We start from the raw sequence: 14,426 nt of genomic DNA on the forward strand, positions 1-14,426 counted from the left end.
GGAGAAGTGGTGGCCGCTCCCGGATTGCGAAAGGCAGGGGCTTTTACCTGTCAAGGCAAGGAAACCTTCCGAACCGGTGGAGTTATTTCTTTCCGTAAGGGAGCGTCTAGATAATCACTGCCACCCATCTGGTGATTGGATTAACGGGGGCAATAGCAATTGCTTGGCAAGGTGTTAGCCTGCCCGCCGGCGGTAATCCCAACGTTGGCAGGTGTTGATTGTTACCCCCGGTATGCTCTGCCCTTCCCGATTCCACCGAGGTTTAAGTCTCGCCCACCGGTGAGGAAGGAGAACGCCGGACCGTAATCCTTTTGCGGGTTTGAAGGGATTTGGGCTGAAGGTTTGCGCTTGACGTGGGGGAATTTTGGGGGAAAATAAATCACGCTGTGGTTTGAGTTTCATGGACGGACTCTAGCTTGAAAACGTGGTTGATTTTTTTTTAAAGCCTGATAAAGGTTTATTGTGACGTGGACGTGTTTAGATCCGAATTCAACCGTGCGACAAGAGCTGATATAAGATATTCTCAACCTTTGGAATGAACTGGAAAACATTTCAGGAACGCCGTTGGATGCCTTAAATTTGAGTTCTCTTCCTCGAACTGGTGGGCGGCTCTTCATATTTCACGTTCGTTCAGGTGAATCGCCTCCAGGTGGGCGAAATGAGTGAAATTCCGGTGAAAGTTTCTTCCATATTTCCCTCGTAAAACAATGTTAAAGACCTACCCACAATTAAAAACGATCGCTGTAAATAGCGCTTTGATGTGGCAGGCCAGGGAAGCCAGTGTGGTTTTCCCCTCGGCCACCCATTAGAGACGGCGTTTTGTTTGCGCGCTGTCAACATTTTCTATCTTCAAAGCGCGCCCACAAACGACGGTGACGACATCAATCGACACGTTGGCGGCACGTAGGAATCTCTTTATCTGTTCAGCTAGGAAAATGCCGAAATTACACGCAAAATTGCCATCCATTAGGGTAGTCGGAAAAATAGTGCTGGTGGAAATAGTTCCTCCCCACCCTCTCTCCTCCCATGTTCGGAAAACGAAGGAATGTGGGAACCCAGGGCCGGGCAGGATGAAAGCAATTTTCACCAGGTATTTTCACTGTGTAAACCTTCTTCGAAATAGATTGCTAATATTTGTCATTCGGTTAGTTGCTGTCATCAATTCTACAGCGGGGCCGAACAGGATGGCGGGCCCTAGTAGATCTGTCAACAGGCCGGAAAATCTTCACCACTACCCACGAGAGGTGAACCAAGGCTTCGGGGGACAAGAGAGAGGCAGCTCTTGCGAAGCACGTATTATGATAAATAGCTTTGTATAAATTAAATGTCAACAGTCAAGCGGAAGTGGCTGCGTACGCGCGCGGATTCTCCGGGCGTGTCTTTCGCGTGACGTCTTTCGACCCGTCCCCGAGCCCGAGGCGCTACACTTTTTGCTTAATCCTTAATCCTTTCCTGTGGTTCTATTTCGGTACCGATTCCATTTTTCCCTCTTTTCCCACCAAGCGGACAAAAGGAGCGCTTGTTTGAAGAAGTGTGTTTTTCCCTCCCGCAAGCGCTCGAGACGCCATTGCCGTCATTCGTCATGCGATACCGGATATTGGTGTGAGGGCTCGAGGCCAACTCGTGGGTGATGATGATACTTGTGTCAATTCCGTCCTTCCCCTCCCCCCTCCCTCCCATCCATACACCAAGACCGTAAGGTTCCGTTTCCTCGACGCAATCACTCACTCTCGATGGTGATAAATTGATCACAATTTAATTTTGCGCATCAAATTGTCAACCAGGCTCGGCTGGGGCTCCTCGTGGTATCTCTTACGCCAGCCTCGGCTGATTACAGCACAGATCCACGCACCGGGTGGAGCTTTCGCACAACAATTTGCGCCTCACAAAGCCCGGCAACCCACCGCTTGTTTGCCTTCAATTAGCAAAGTAATTATGTTTGATCTTTTAAAGTGAGTTTCCTCTGCAGTGGGAAACCCTCTCTCTCTCTCTCTTTCTCTACCTCTCTCCACACAGGCAGAGGGTTTTGCTGATTGAGCAAGAATCAGTGTCGGGGTCGGATGATCCTTCCGGGCGATTTCCGGAACCGGTGGCCGAAGGATACGCTTTGCTGCCGGAGTTTGGACTCAGACCTCGATGTCGTCGGCGTGATTTATGTGCACGTTCGGGAAATGAAATAAGCAATCATCCCTTTCGCTGGAATCGTCATCCCTTCCCCCTACTCCCCCCTCTTTCCTACACCGCGTAAGCTTTGATGATCCACGCTTTTTATCCCAACGACGACGCGCTTTCGCGAGGCACGAATTGAAAGCCTGGAAGGCTTTTGAAATCGGAAGCAAAAAGCCACCAGTTTGAGTCAGCAGTTTCGAGGGGAAGCTCTCGATTACCGGACGACGACGATACGATCGCCGTGGAGTTTGACAATGCTAGCCAATAATGAGCAGCTTCATGGTTTTGTTTGATATTTGGTTTAATTAATCGCGATAGACGCGAACCCGCTCGATGCGGGCTTTGCAGATTTGAAACTCGATTAGAGATAGAGTGCAGGACTTTAGGATGATTCGTTTGAACTCTAAATGGGAATGTTAGTAGCACGTATAAACGCTTTCCGTGGCATATTTAATCGACACGAAAAACAAGAAAAGTGTCCATTTTCTATGATAATTTCATCCAAACTCACTCGATTTGTAGTTACGTATTCCAAACGTGCCGTTGCTTTGGGGAACCCTGTTGTATTTTATTTTGCGTCTCTTAGGTTTTTATTACCGTCCACCACGCTCTAATGGACACGTAAAAGACACAGTTGGGAAGGTGAAATAAATTGTAAGAACACCCACACCAAAAAAAAAGAAAAGAATATATAGTAGAAAATAAAATCGCTAACTAATTTGATATTCTACTCGTGCCTGGCATCTCTTTTTGTTTCGCGAACCGTTCGTGTTTCGCCTGGTCTGAGAAGCCCATTATTCTCCCGGTCCTGTCGTACGATGAAAATGAGCCATCCATTATTGGGTAATGAATTCATTTTCTCATTTGAAAAATTATGTGACACCGGAGTCCGAGGACTTTCAATTTTCCAGCCGTTTCCGTTTATCCCCGGGACTTCCGTCCGGTAGGGTGGATTGCTGGGAGTTTGTTCCGTCGGCCTCGGCGTCGATGATCACTCGATCGGAACCGGAACCGGAACGATAATGGAAATGGACAGTGAGTAGGGGAAGCGTTGGCACATTATTATCCTACCCTTGCGGGCACGTCGTTCGCTGTTGGTCTTTATTTCTTCCGGCTCATCGACCACATCGAGAGCTGATGGGATGGATGCGTTCTTCTACCCACTCCCCCCTTTCCTACCCGCCTGGAAATGGTCTCGGAGTGTCTGGTTGTTTTTGTCCTGTCTATTGGATGTTCCATTCTTTTAGCAATTGCTTCGGAATGTAATATCTATCCACTGCAGCGATTCAGATAAGGGTAGCCCTAGTGCAGCAGTTTTCTTCATCTGATTTTGCACTGATAGCGAGATATTTGGCCTCCCCTTGGGGGTTGTGTTTTCTTACGGCCTCTTCGAGCTTTAATCCATCCCTTGTTATTCTGCACCGAAACCCCCACAGCCCCGAGAAGGAAGACGGGATATATGTTACACGAACCTAAATTGTCCGCCCCGACACCACATCACCAAGGTTTGCAGAGTCCTGGGTTTCCCGCCGAGCACTAGCGTCGAGCATAAAGTCTAATCAATTCTACATTCAATTAATTTTGCTCAACGATGTGTTAAATAATGTATTTTCATGGAGAAAATAAAGCGATGCTACTGCTGCTACTACGGCTGCCTTTCGCAACCTTTGTTGGAACGCTTTCCACTAGACGAAAAGGACAACCATCCGAAACCTTCGATGTCGATGCGGACAACATCAGCCAGATCCAAGGCAGGCCATAGGATGGATGAGGCGTGCGCCGAGTTGCTGCAGTTGGAAAACACTTCGGCACCGAGATTGGCATGTTGCTGGTGGTATAATACCACCGAACAACGAAAAGAACATGCACCATAACCGACGGGGTTGCCAATGAGGGGCGAGAAAAAGGGAAAACCCACCCAGCACTTGCTACCCTTAATTGCATCATATTTTATTGTGCGCCCAGAGAACTGATGCTGATGGTTTTTATTGCCGTCGAGAGAAAGATTGTTTCAATTTACTTTCTACCAAGCGCTACACTAATCGACACTGGTGCAGGGTGAAAGAGGAAAGGGGTGTTGGGTCTGAACGTTAGGACCCTCCATGCCGTATGTGCGCCCCGTGGCTGTGCGCTTTGAATAATTATTAATCAATTATTTAAAAGATCTATTTTCCTTTTGGAGTGGAACTCATTGAAAATTCAAATTTACTTTGTACGGAAAAGGGGAAAATCGTGGGTACAATGCCGGCACTAATTACCATTATGGTTATTGTTTTTTTGACTCCACCTACAAGTCAGTTTTTCATGGTGGATTGTATCTTTTTAATTGAGTTTGATTAGAATCAGCTGTTGGTTTTCCCATTGTATTTGGGAAGTGGAAAAACGTATCAAAACATTGTAATGAAATGTGTTAAACATCAAAACTGTGTTAGAAAGACAGGTTTATATGCTCGAAAAGCAAAGTAAAGCTGACAATCGTTCAACTAGCACCACTCAAAGGAAAAGAAAGCCTCAATCTTTTGACTGCTTATAAACAGACACTTGCAAGAAGTAGAATATATCCTTTATAGCAAGGAGTTGACCAACTTGGACCACCCACAAAAGTCGCAAATATACCTTCACTATATCCATTAGTGTTTGACAACAATGAAAACCAAAAACACCCACAACAAAAACAAACTAATAATTCTATAGTGAATTCAATTGGTCTGTTGGTGCAAGCATAGTTCACTAAAAGGGAATAGCGTTTTGAGAATCATAAATTAAAAGAGTTTATATTCAGAATTCTCCATTTTATAGTAAATGAAAGGGTCTACTCTCAAGAAATTAATTAGAAACATGGCATGGTGGATGACCCTAAATGCAACGTTTGTGAACGATTAGGAAACTGCACATAAAATTGAAAAATGCAAAGCAGTAGAGAAGCAGTACAAAATAAGCTGATGCTTATAGCAGATCTATACAATATGGAAGAAGCTTATAGGATTAGCATGTGAGGATTGAAAAAAATAAACATTATGCTCATTGTTTTATGAGTCGACATCAGTTTTCAATGGTGGATAGCATCTTTATAATTGAGTTTGATTTGAATCAGCTGTAAGTTTTCCCATTGAATTTGGAAGGTGGAAAAATGTATCAATATAATAAGGTTTAAACATTGCATACATATGTGTTCGATTTTTCCTGCATAGTTCAAAGTCGTATTAACCCTTTCCTGAAGCCCTAACCCTATCGTTGTTGGAGAACGAGATTAACCTGGTCACATTCCTTGCGCTTCAGCTCTCGAGACAGTCTAATCATTGCCGGCTCCGCTTTACAAGATAATGGTAAGTAATCACCCCGAGCGACGGACGGCAAAACGTTGATCCCGTCTAATCGTGTGCCTCTCGCTTTCCTCAACCCCCTTGCCACAGCTCTAGTCGAGTTTTCCCTTTCGGAAGTACGAGAGTACGACCAACATTCCAGACATTCATTAGACCCGGTCGGCGTTCGTTTGGTTTGCTTCCAACCCGGCCCTTTCTCGAGACGCCACGCTGAGATTCAGCTGGAACAGTCGGACTTCTAAACCCACACCGCACTATGGAGCGAAAAGAGCAAATTGCCGGGATAAAATTCAGAATCAAATGTTTTGCAATTTTTTCATTGTAATATCGTGTAATACTATTATATTACACGAAATTATGATGTTTCGGGACAATCCCGCCAGGTGGCGCTGCAAAAACCTCATATTTTTGGAATTTTCTATGGGTGCATTATTTTTTAATTTTTTTTTTTATACTAACTTAAAGATTTTTTAAAGTTTGATATAAAACAAACTAAATTTACTACAAACTTCCATTCAAAATATTGTCATCTGGAATATAATTGATATTCAAAGCATCTAACGCGGACATAACGTCTCCTAACGAAGAGCTACTATCTGAATATTCTGAACTTGTACCATCATCTTCTTGGGTTTGAATTGGCAAGGGACTGTTACTATTTGAGGAGCTGTAATCTACGAAGAATGTTTTTACTGCGTCTGGGTATGGAATTTGTTTTTTATTTTTCAACGATTTAGCCAGAGATATTGTTGAAATGTATGGATCGGATGATTGTAATGCTCTCATAAAAATGTCTTTAATATTGAATTCTCGTGACATTTTACGGGCGTGTTCTCTTCTATCCCTTCTGTATATTTTATTTCTACCTTCTGCTGCTTCCTCTCCTAAGGATCCCAATGGAGCTGGGGCATTTACAATGATTTCACCTACATGCGCAAGAACTTTATGGACAGTGGAAGGCATTTTGTACCAATTGTAATGATGTATGTAAAACTTGTATGTATCTTTGCAATATAGACTAATAGTTTTTGGATTTAAAGGCTGTGAACAGTTGATGGCTATTAAAATATTTCGAAACCTTTCTATGAGTTCTGTTTCTATTTGCAAAATATCGCTCAATTTTTCTATGTTTGAAAAAGCCCGACGACAAACATTTCCCGTCGTACTATTTCCACCCATTTGCCTTGGTTCATCTACTTTTACACCAAATTCCTTGTACATCTTTTCCAATACAATTTTTTTTCGATCATTGTACATGCTTTTAAAATTTTTAGTAACCTTCCATTTTTTAAATTCAATTCTGTACGAAATGTGAAGCAAGCATTCGAAAAATCTGATCCAACAGTGCAGTGGAGATATTCCATAAGATAAATTCTCAGGAGTTGGAATAAATCCATTTTCTAAGTGCTCTACACTGTTCATTTCGGTTGGTTTTGCACCACATATACAACATGTTTGCATAGATAGAGTGTCGGTTAAATATGCCAAAATTTTTCCATCAATTAAACTCATGTAAAATGAATAGTTTACCGTCACATTACTTGTTTCATTTAGCTGAATTGTATAAGGAACTAACCTGGTTATTTGGCTTTTGATTTCGTCTACTGTTTGTAAAACTTTTTCTTTTGACTCTTTCGCAAACTCGATCACAATTGGCCTGCAAAACCTAACACTTTGAGGCATCAAGTTTATCCAGATGATATCTGAATCGTCACTGATGAACGAAAGACGGATAGGCGTTAATGCCGATACTAATAAATCACTGTCTGATGCAGTATTTTCTCCGGAACCATGAAGCGGTTGATTGTAAATGCTGTGTCCACTAGATCCGTCAATGCCCCACGAGCACAATAATACGACGCTTAGTGAATCACACAAAGAAGATGAAAGGTGTCGCAAGATTTCTGCCTTTTGTATTTCAATTATTCTACACGCAGTGTGATTCACCAACTCTTGTAGATTAACTTCAGCTTTTGTTTCACTAATAGAAATAAAATCTTCACTTGGTGCGCAGGTTTTTTTAAGTTTGTTGATTTGGTAATATGACGGAAAAACTTTTTTTGATACTTTATGCAAATCATTATACTGGGATTTTGAGAAACTATTGTCTATAAAACATGCCAACGCTTCTTCGGCAGATACTAAAACATCACTTTTGGTTGTCATTGGCATAACACTTGAAGGATTTTTCAAAAACATGTCTATCATACTCATCAGCCTTAACTGCTTTTCTTTAAAAGCTAACAACCTCACTGAGTATAATTCCTTTTCGAGATTGCCGTTGATATCTGTCTCTTTGGCCACACTTCGACGTTTATTCCTCACGCAGAGATCATTAAACTCTTTTTTTGGCCGTCCACGACTTTTGTTTTCCGTATAGGCACTAATGTCAAATGGTTTGTTCAACCAGATTTTCGAATCCTTTTGAAAATTCTTCGAGTTTCTAGCACATTTCTTCAATCTAGCCTTGAAACTTTTTTCCAGTATAATCAACTTATTAGTCACTTTCAATTTATCACACGGTTTGATGCTTACTTTACTTTCAATGAACTGTAAAGCATACCCAATGTTTTCCTTGCAAGAAGCATTGTTTTTCAAAACGTTTATGATATCATTGATTATAAAGGAACCCATCGTGAAATTATTAAATCAATCTCAGATAGATTATTTACTTGAAAACTAAAAAAACGTTGTTCGTTCTCCAAGGAGCTTTCTGACAATTGGTGTTTATGCTGTTCAAGGTAAAGCTTGAATGATGTTTTTATAAACGAACGTATGTTATATATGTATCTTTTCAAATGCATACCGCTATGGTATGCCGTTCGAAGGTCAAAATTTTAACATCTACCTTAGCTGTTACTGTATGGTTAGGGTATATTGTTTTCAAAAGCAAATATTATCAAATATTTGTGTTCACTTCTATGAGTTATCCACCCACAATTAGCGGCGTTTTACCATTAGGGTAGAAAAAGAGTGACAGGTATATCTACCCAAAATTCACGGCTTTTACAGGTAAGGGTACAAACAGAACAAAGTGTTAGTGTAGGGTACATTTATTATTATTTATTATTTTAGTGTAGGGTACATTATTCCGAGGAATTTTGGGTATAAAAAAATGGGTTTTGTGAGCTGTAGAACAAGTAAAAGCGACCTGATACATTCAAAGCAAACCAAACCAAGTTTCATTCTTTGCCAGTGACTTGGCTTGTCTTTCCCCTTTTATGTGATGTTCAATCACTACCCTGCTTCACATTTTTCATTGAATGAGAATTTCAAATTGGAATGCATTGAATGAGAATTCATATTTCTTACCACACATGATGCTGCATATGGCATGATGGAGGCGCCTAGTAGCTGATAAACTATAAGCTTCACATCTAAAGTACAGAATAACGTAAAGATGCGCGCGTATGCGCAAAAAAAACTATCATTTATTGTTACAAAACATTCTAGGCTATAAGTGGGTATGCATCATATTACAATCTTTCGCAATCCTTAGCGATGGCATAAGGTTAAAAACAGAAAATTGAAAAATTTTCCGGGAGTTTTGCGAAACAATGCTTAATATTTTGTGACATTCAATTTCAATTAGCTTAAACTGTCAATAATTTTAAAGCTTGATAATAAACCTTTCCAAAACTGTGCTTGGAATCCGATTCCGACCATTATTATAGGAGTTACAGACCTTCAAAGTTGATGGATTTTTTTCAATTTTTCACGCAATATTTTCACAAATCTTGACTTTGAGAGGCTGTTTCTCAGAACCTGGAAGAGCAGAGGCTCTAGTTTTTGGGTCATTTCTTAGTTTCATCTTGTAGTTTAAGAAAACATGTCTCTTTTTTCTGAAATCCAAAAATGAATTTTTGATTTTTATCCCGGCTTCGCTCCATCGTGCACCGCCCAGTTAGCAGCTATCGTAGGCTGTGCATCGATTTTCCATCGTTGGCTGCCTGTTTCCACTGCTAAAGCGTCGGCAATCACCTCGGTAAGGATTATTTATACAATCAACCGCAGGGTGGCCCTCTCCCCTTGAACATTCGCAGACGTTCTACCAACAAATCTACGCCTGCGATTCGAACGTTCGCCTCAAAAGGACAGCGAGATTCTAATGACGCCACCGGAAACCCCCACCCTACCGCTTCCTTGCCTTCTCGTTGCCGAGCTGTGTTATTGAAATGTCTTAAATATTCGCACGGCCGCCCGCACGATCCTGTCATCAACGTCTTCCCGCTCGCAAAAGGGTTTCATGAACTCCGTTCAACTGGCTGCGGTCACCAACACCAGCGCCAGCATCATCCCGAAAAGCGACGGATTCGATGGAACCTTTGGGGTTTGGTTTGGTTTGGTTCACTGTTTGCCCCGGAAAAATGGCATTTCAATCGTTCGACCAGCAAACCACGTTGAATTCCGGCCTCGACGGGGGGCGAAGTGGCAGCGAAACTTCGTCCGCAAATATCTCCACCCATCAAACCGGCTGTGTGTTGGTTTGTGTGCGTGTGTGTGTGTGTGTTTTCCCAGCCCAAGACGGGGACCGTTTACTTCCATGTTACAAACCATGGCTTGCTTCATGGAGCAGCTTCACGTGACGTTCTAAATCCCACCCCGATCCTTCCAACTCCCGGACGGAGAAGGGCGGGCGGAAAAGGACCGGTTAGGGAGGGAGTATAATCCGGCTCTGGCATTATTGTGGCAATAAGATTATATGCTAATTCGAAATAATTAAATTTGAATCTTATTTGTTTCCCGTAAAACCTCAGCGACCGTAGTAATTATGCGCATAGCCGATGGACACAAACACGGGCACATACACACACACACACATCGCCACAGGGTACCGAACGCAGCACACCTTGATCTGGCCAAGAATCTAGAGATAGATGCTGCGTATTCTGGAGCATTACCATTTTCCAGTACCATTTTCATCGGGCCTGTATCGTACGTCGGTTCTGGGAAATTCCTGACACCGGATCCTCCATGGACCTTTTCCCGGGCTCCCGCATAAGACTGGAAACGGAACAGCTTGTCCACGCGTTGTAGACGCTGGTCAAATCCGATGATATGGCGCAAAGGGGGGGATTGTTTGCTCGGGTGCAGTTGATTGCCGGGTGGACAACAACGGTTCCAAACAACGGATAGTCTTGTTAGAGAAAGGACCCCATAGGGTGAACCGAACAATCGGCTTCGATGTAGGCGAATTCGGCTTTCCGCTGTTTGCTTCCGGAGCTCATTAAAACGCTCGGCGAAAATGGTTCGCCCTAGGAAGCCTGCAAGATTTAACGGCACCCGGCAAATACCTTCATGCGCGGCCAAGCGAACCGTAAAGGTGATAATCCAGCGCGGACAGTTTTGACTCTTAGTTCGGGCTCGGAAACCGTGCGAGGTACGTTGGATTGTAATGTTAGCTCTTTGTGTCGTGGTCTCGTGACGGAATTTTAAGACTTTTTCTGCTGAAACCATCCTCTTTTTTGGATAAACTTGGACGCTTAGCAGACAATCTTTAGGTACCATTACCTGCTCAGCTGCCATATATGCCACAGTTATTGAAAATTGAATCTCGTCTGGGATATATGTTTGAAGTAACAGTTGTCACCAATTTACGGATGAGTAACACTTTTAGTACTTCGGTAAGTGGAGGTATGTTTTACATGAGCTTTAAATTTGCTGTGAGTTTTGTACCACTTGTAGTTGTAGTTAGTAGAAACATATAAAATTCAACCAGTTTTTGGGACCACCGAAAGGTTTCATACAAAGTATAACTATTGTCTAAACATTTCAAATGGAGCAAAAGGCAGGTTTGAACTAGATCAGATTCTGTTTTCTCAATGAACCTCAGCAAAACTGAACATACGGAAGGTAAATAGTGTTTTTTAAATCAAAGAACTTTTTAAGTAGTAGAACTACAACAATCAAACCATATTTAGCTATACCTGTCAATCATTATGATGTACTGTTATACTAAGTGATGAAGTTGTATTGGATTATTTTTACTAGAAAAATATACAATTTGTATAGCACATAACTTATTACTTTTGAATTTGAAAAGTAAACAACACTATGTTTATAGATAGTATAAAGTTTCATTTATATCGGTGCAAACTACGAAATTGGACACATTTGTCTTATCGTAATTAAAGATTCTTACAAGCATTCAACTTCGTGTGTCTCTTTAAAAGTGGATTTAAAAGATGCCTCTCTTATCGAGCTCGAAGCACTCAGGCCTGACTGGCCTACAAAACTTTCCCCCGGATCCTTCCAACCAAGTACAGACACACGACAACGAGCGTTTCGTTTCAAGGACGAAGGCAGGCCGAGTAAAGTTGTTCTGCGAAGCGGACACCAGCTTGTTTACTCCCGCTTACGGTAATATTTAATTAAAGTACCAAGAAGCCGGCGCCGCGGTGGTAACATTTTAAATAACTTAAACTTTTTCCCAGCGCTCGGCCCTCCCCCATGTATCTGCATTAGTTGCGAAGGGTCATGGAGTCTGGCGCTGTTTTTTAGCGAACGGAAGGAACCGGCGTTTTGCGGCCTCGTTTTCTCCCCGCTCCGCAGGGTGAACGCAGGCACAAATAATGCCTCTAATGTTTCTTCCAATTTGCTAATGGGCCTGCCGAAATTCGCCTTTTCCATTAGCGGCCGAGCGGCCAGCATTGCGGTGACTGCTTAGCAAAGCGTCCGGCGCGAATACGAGGTCGTATTTTAGGTCGCTCGTTTTTCTCCCCGCTTCAGCTCGGCCGTGGCGGGACATTGGCGGGCAAATGGCCACCGCAAGAAAACCGGCATCCTCTTAAAAAAGACGTTGACTGGTTTTTGGGCGGGGGAGGGGTGGGGAGCATGAAAAATACGCCAGCATCACCTTCGGAGCGATGGTGAAATGCGAGCCAATGTTTGTTTGTTAAACAGTTGCCATTTACGAACGCGTCCACTTTCCCGGCTCGGGGTAGGGCAAGCAAAGTTTCTGAAATATTAATTCAAACTGCAATTTTTCTTTCTATAACTAGCCTGGTGGATGGGCGAGGGAAGCGAGCTCGGGGAAGTTTTTCCTTTTCAGTCCTCGCGGGTACGTGAAAAATTGTCACTACCTTTGTGTGCGCCTCTTCCGGTGCGAACGTCGGTTGTTGTGGTGTGGAAAACAGCAAAACGTTTATTTCAAACTCATTCACAATCCGGCGTCCGGCGGAAGGAAAAGTCTCGTCTGGTCTTTTCACTTCGCTTCAAACACTGGTGTTCGTATTTTCCGTTGTTCGAGCATCCGAGGGGAAAATAAAAACAAACTTGTACAACAAGTTGGAAAACTAGAAAAAAAACTAGAAGAGTTTGCGAAAAAGATGAAAAGCTTCTCCACTTTCTTCGGCTTGATTTCCTAGGACCTGTTCTTTTTTCCGCTTTTCCCTCGGTTGGCCCAAAATCGCAGGGTGAAAGATTATTCGCCGCTTAGTTGCTATCTTTCCCTTGGGAAAGCGCATTGAGCGAAGGATTTATTTACTCTCCCCAGTCAACGGGGGGAGTTTTTCCTCGTCGATGGGAAGTATATTTTTGTGCTCGCACGTTCGTTTGCACCTTGAATTTTCGTTTTCCGCAACTCGCCGGCTCGTTGTTTATTGTCGATTTTGTTTCACTTTTTCTCCAGTTCGGTGTTTGACTGTTTTTACCTTGTTCCAAAAGAAATCCTGAAGACGTTTGCTTTCGTTTCCTCAAACGTTGCATTGGCCGGGAAATAGTTAAGAATTACTCTCACCGGAGTTTGCACGTGGTGGAAATAAATCCAACCGCCCGTTTTTTTACCTCTTCTGCTGCTTCTTCAAACAAACGGAGAAAGTGTGGGCGGAACCCGGAAGACGCTTTCATTTTCCACCACACGGTCGGGTTTGGGTCACACGAGATTGCGAACTAAAATCCCGTTTTACCATTATCGTAGCACATATCGAACTTTTCCATTGGCCCCAGTGTCCACACGACCGAGGCACCACAGGATCGTTTTCCCATGGCGCGTATAAAGTGAGTGCTAAACTTTATCCATTTCTCATTCGGAATTTGAGCCGGCCTTCGGGGGTTTTCCCTTTTTTTCTACGTTACCGAACCGAGTGCGGTCCAGTTTCTCAACGTCGGGACTCCATAAATGAACTGGCCGGTGGAGAGATGTGCTAAATTCTTCAACCCACCGACCCCTTTTTCCGAGCTTTGTGGCACAGGTGACGATCCGAGCGGAAAGTCTCGTGTTACAAAGGCACCGACGGAGGATGGAGCCGGACAGAGTTTTAGATGGAAATCAATTGGGAATTTCACGAGTGAATGCTATGGTCAACCCTTCCACTTTGCAGCACGGATTTGGAAAATAGAACGGGTAAAGGGCGGGGAAAACCACAACCCAGGGCTTTGATGCTGCTCAATTTCAGTTTCGTGCGAATCGATTGTGGTGTGGAACTGCATTTACTTGTTGCTTTCATCTTGCACCAGTGGTATGAAATAGAGGGCGGTCGGGTGGGAGAGTAGAGGTAAGTGGGAAAACAAGTGTGGGTTCGTTCGTATATTCACCGAGCTGTGCAATGGTTGTCAAATGTTTGCCATGGTTTGGATGATTCGTAAACGCAATGGACAACCTTGGAAAGTTCAATCGTTCCAATTTTAAAGCGAATGAGTAAATAATTAAACTTGTTTTTGAGAAACATATCACAGTATTTGATTGACCTACTCAAATGGTTTATTTTGTTTTCTTAAATATGGGGTTAATAAACTGTTTTAACATTTGTTAACGCCTTCCGCACAGGACTTATCAACTTTTAACCAATCCACAATGTTTTTAGAAATTTTTATGACATTTCTGAACAATGAATAAATGAATATAAATATCAAATAACACGTACAAAAATAGAACAAACCTAGAACATCGTGTCATTCGCATCACGAACGATGGTATCATCTATAAATCCTTCG

The 14,426-nt window shown here is 42.8% G+C and overlaps 1 protein-coding gene across 1 annotated transcript in view; it reads right to left on the minus strand.

The window, feature by feature from the left end:
* Positions 1 to 13,478, minus strand: part of LOC131289269 (hemicentin-1) — a 112,763-nt gene extending 99,285 nt beyond the window's left edge. Inside the window, exon 1 of the mRNA XM_058318485.1 lies at positions 13,400 to 13,478. Coding sequence (XP_058174468.1) covers positions 13,400 to 13,478 — 79 coding nt within the window. The remainder of the gene's footprint in view (positions 1 to 13,399) is intronic.
* Positions 13,479 to 14,426: the final 948 nt, after the last annotated feature.

This window comes from Anopheles ziemanni, chromosome 3 (genome assembly GCF_943734765.1).
Source record: "Anopheles ziemanni chromosome 3, idAnoZiCoDA_A2_x.2, whole genome shotgun sequence".
NCBI lineage: Eukaryota > Metazoa > Arthropoda > Insecta > Diptera > Culicidae > Anopheles > Anopheles ziemanni.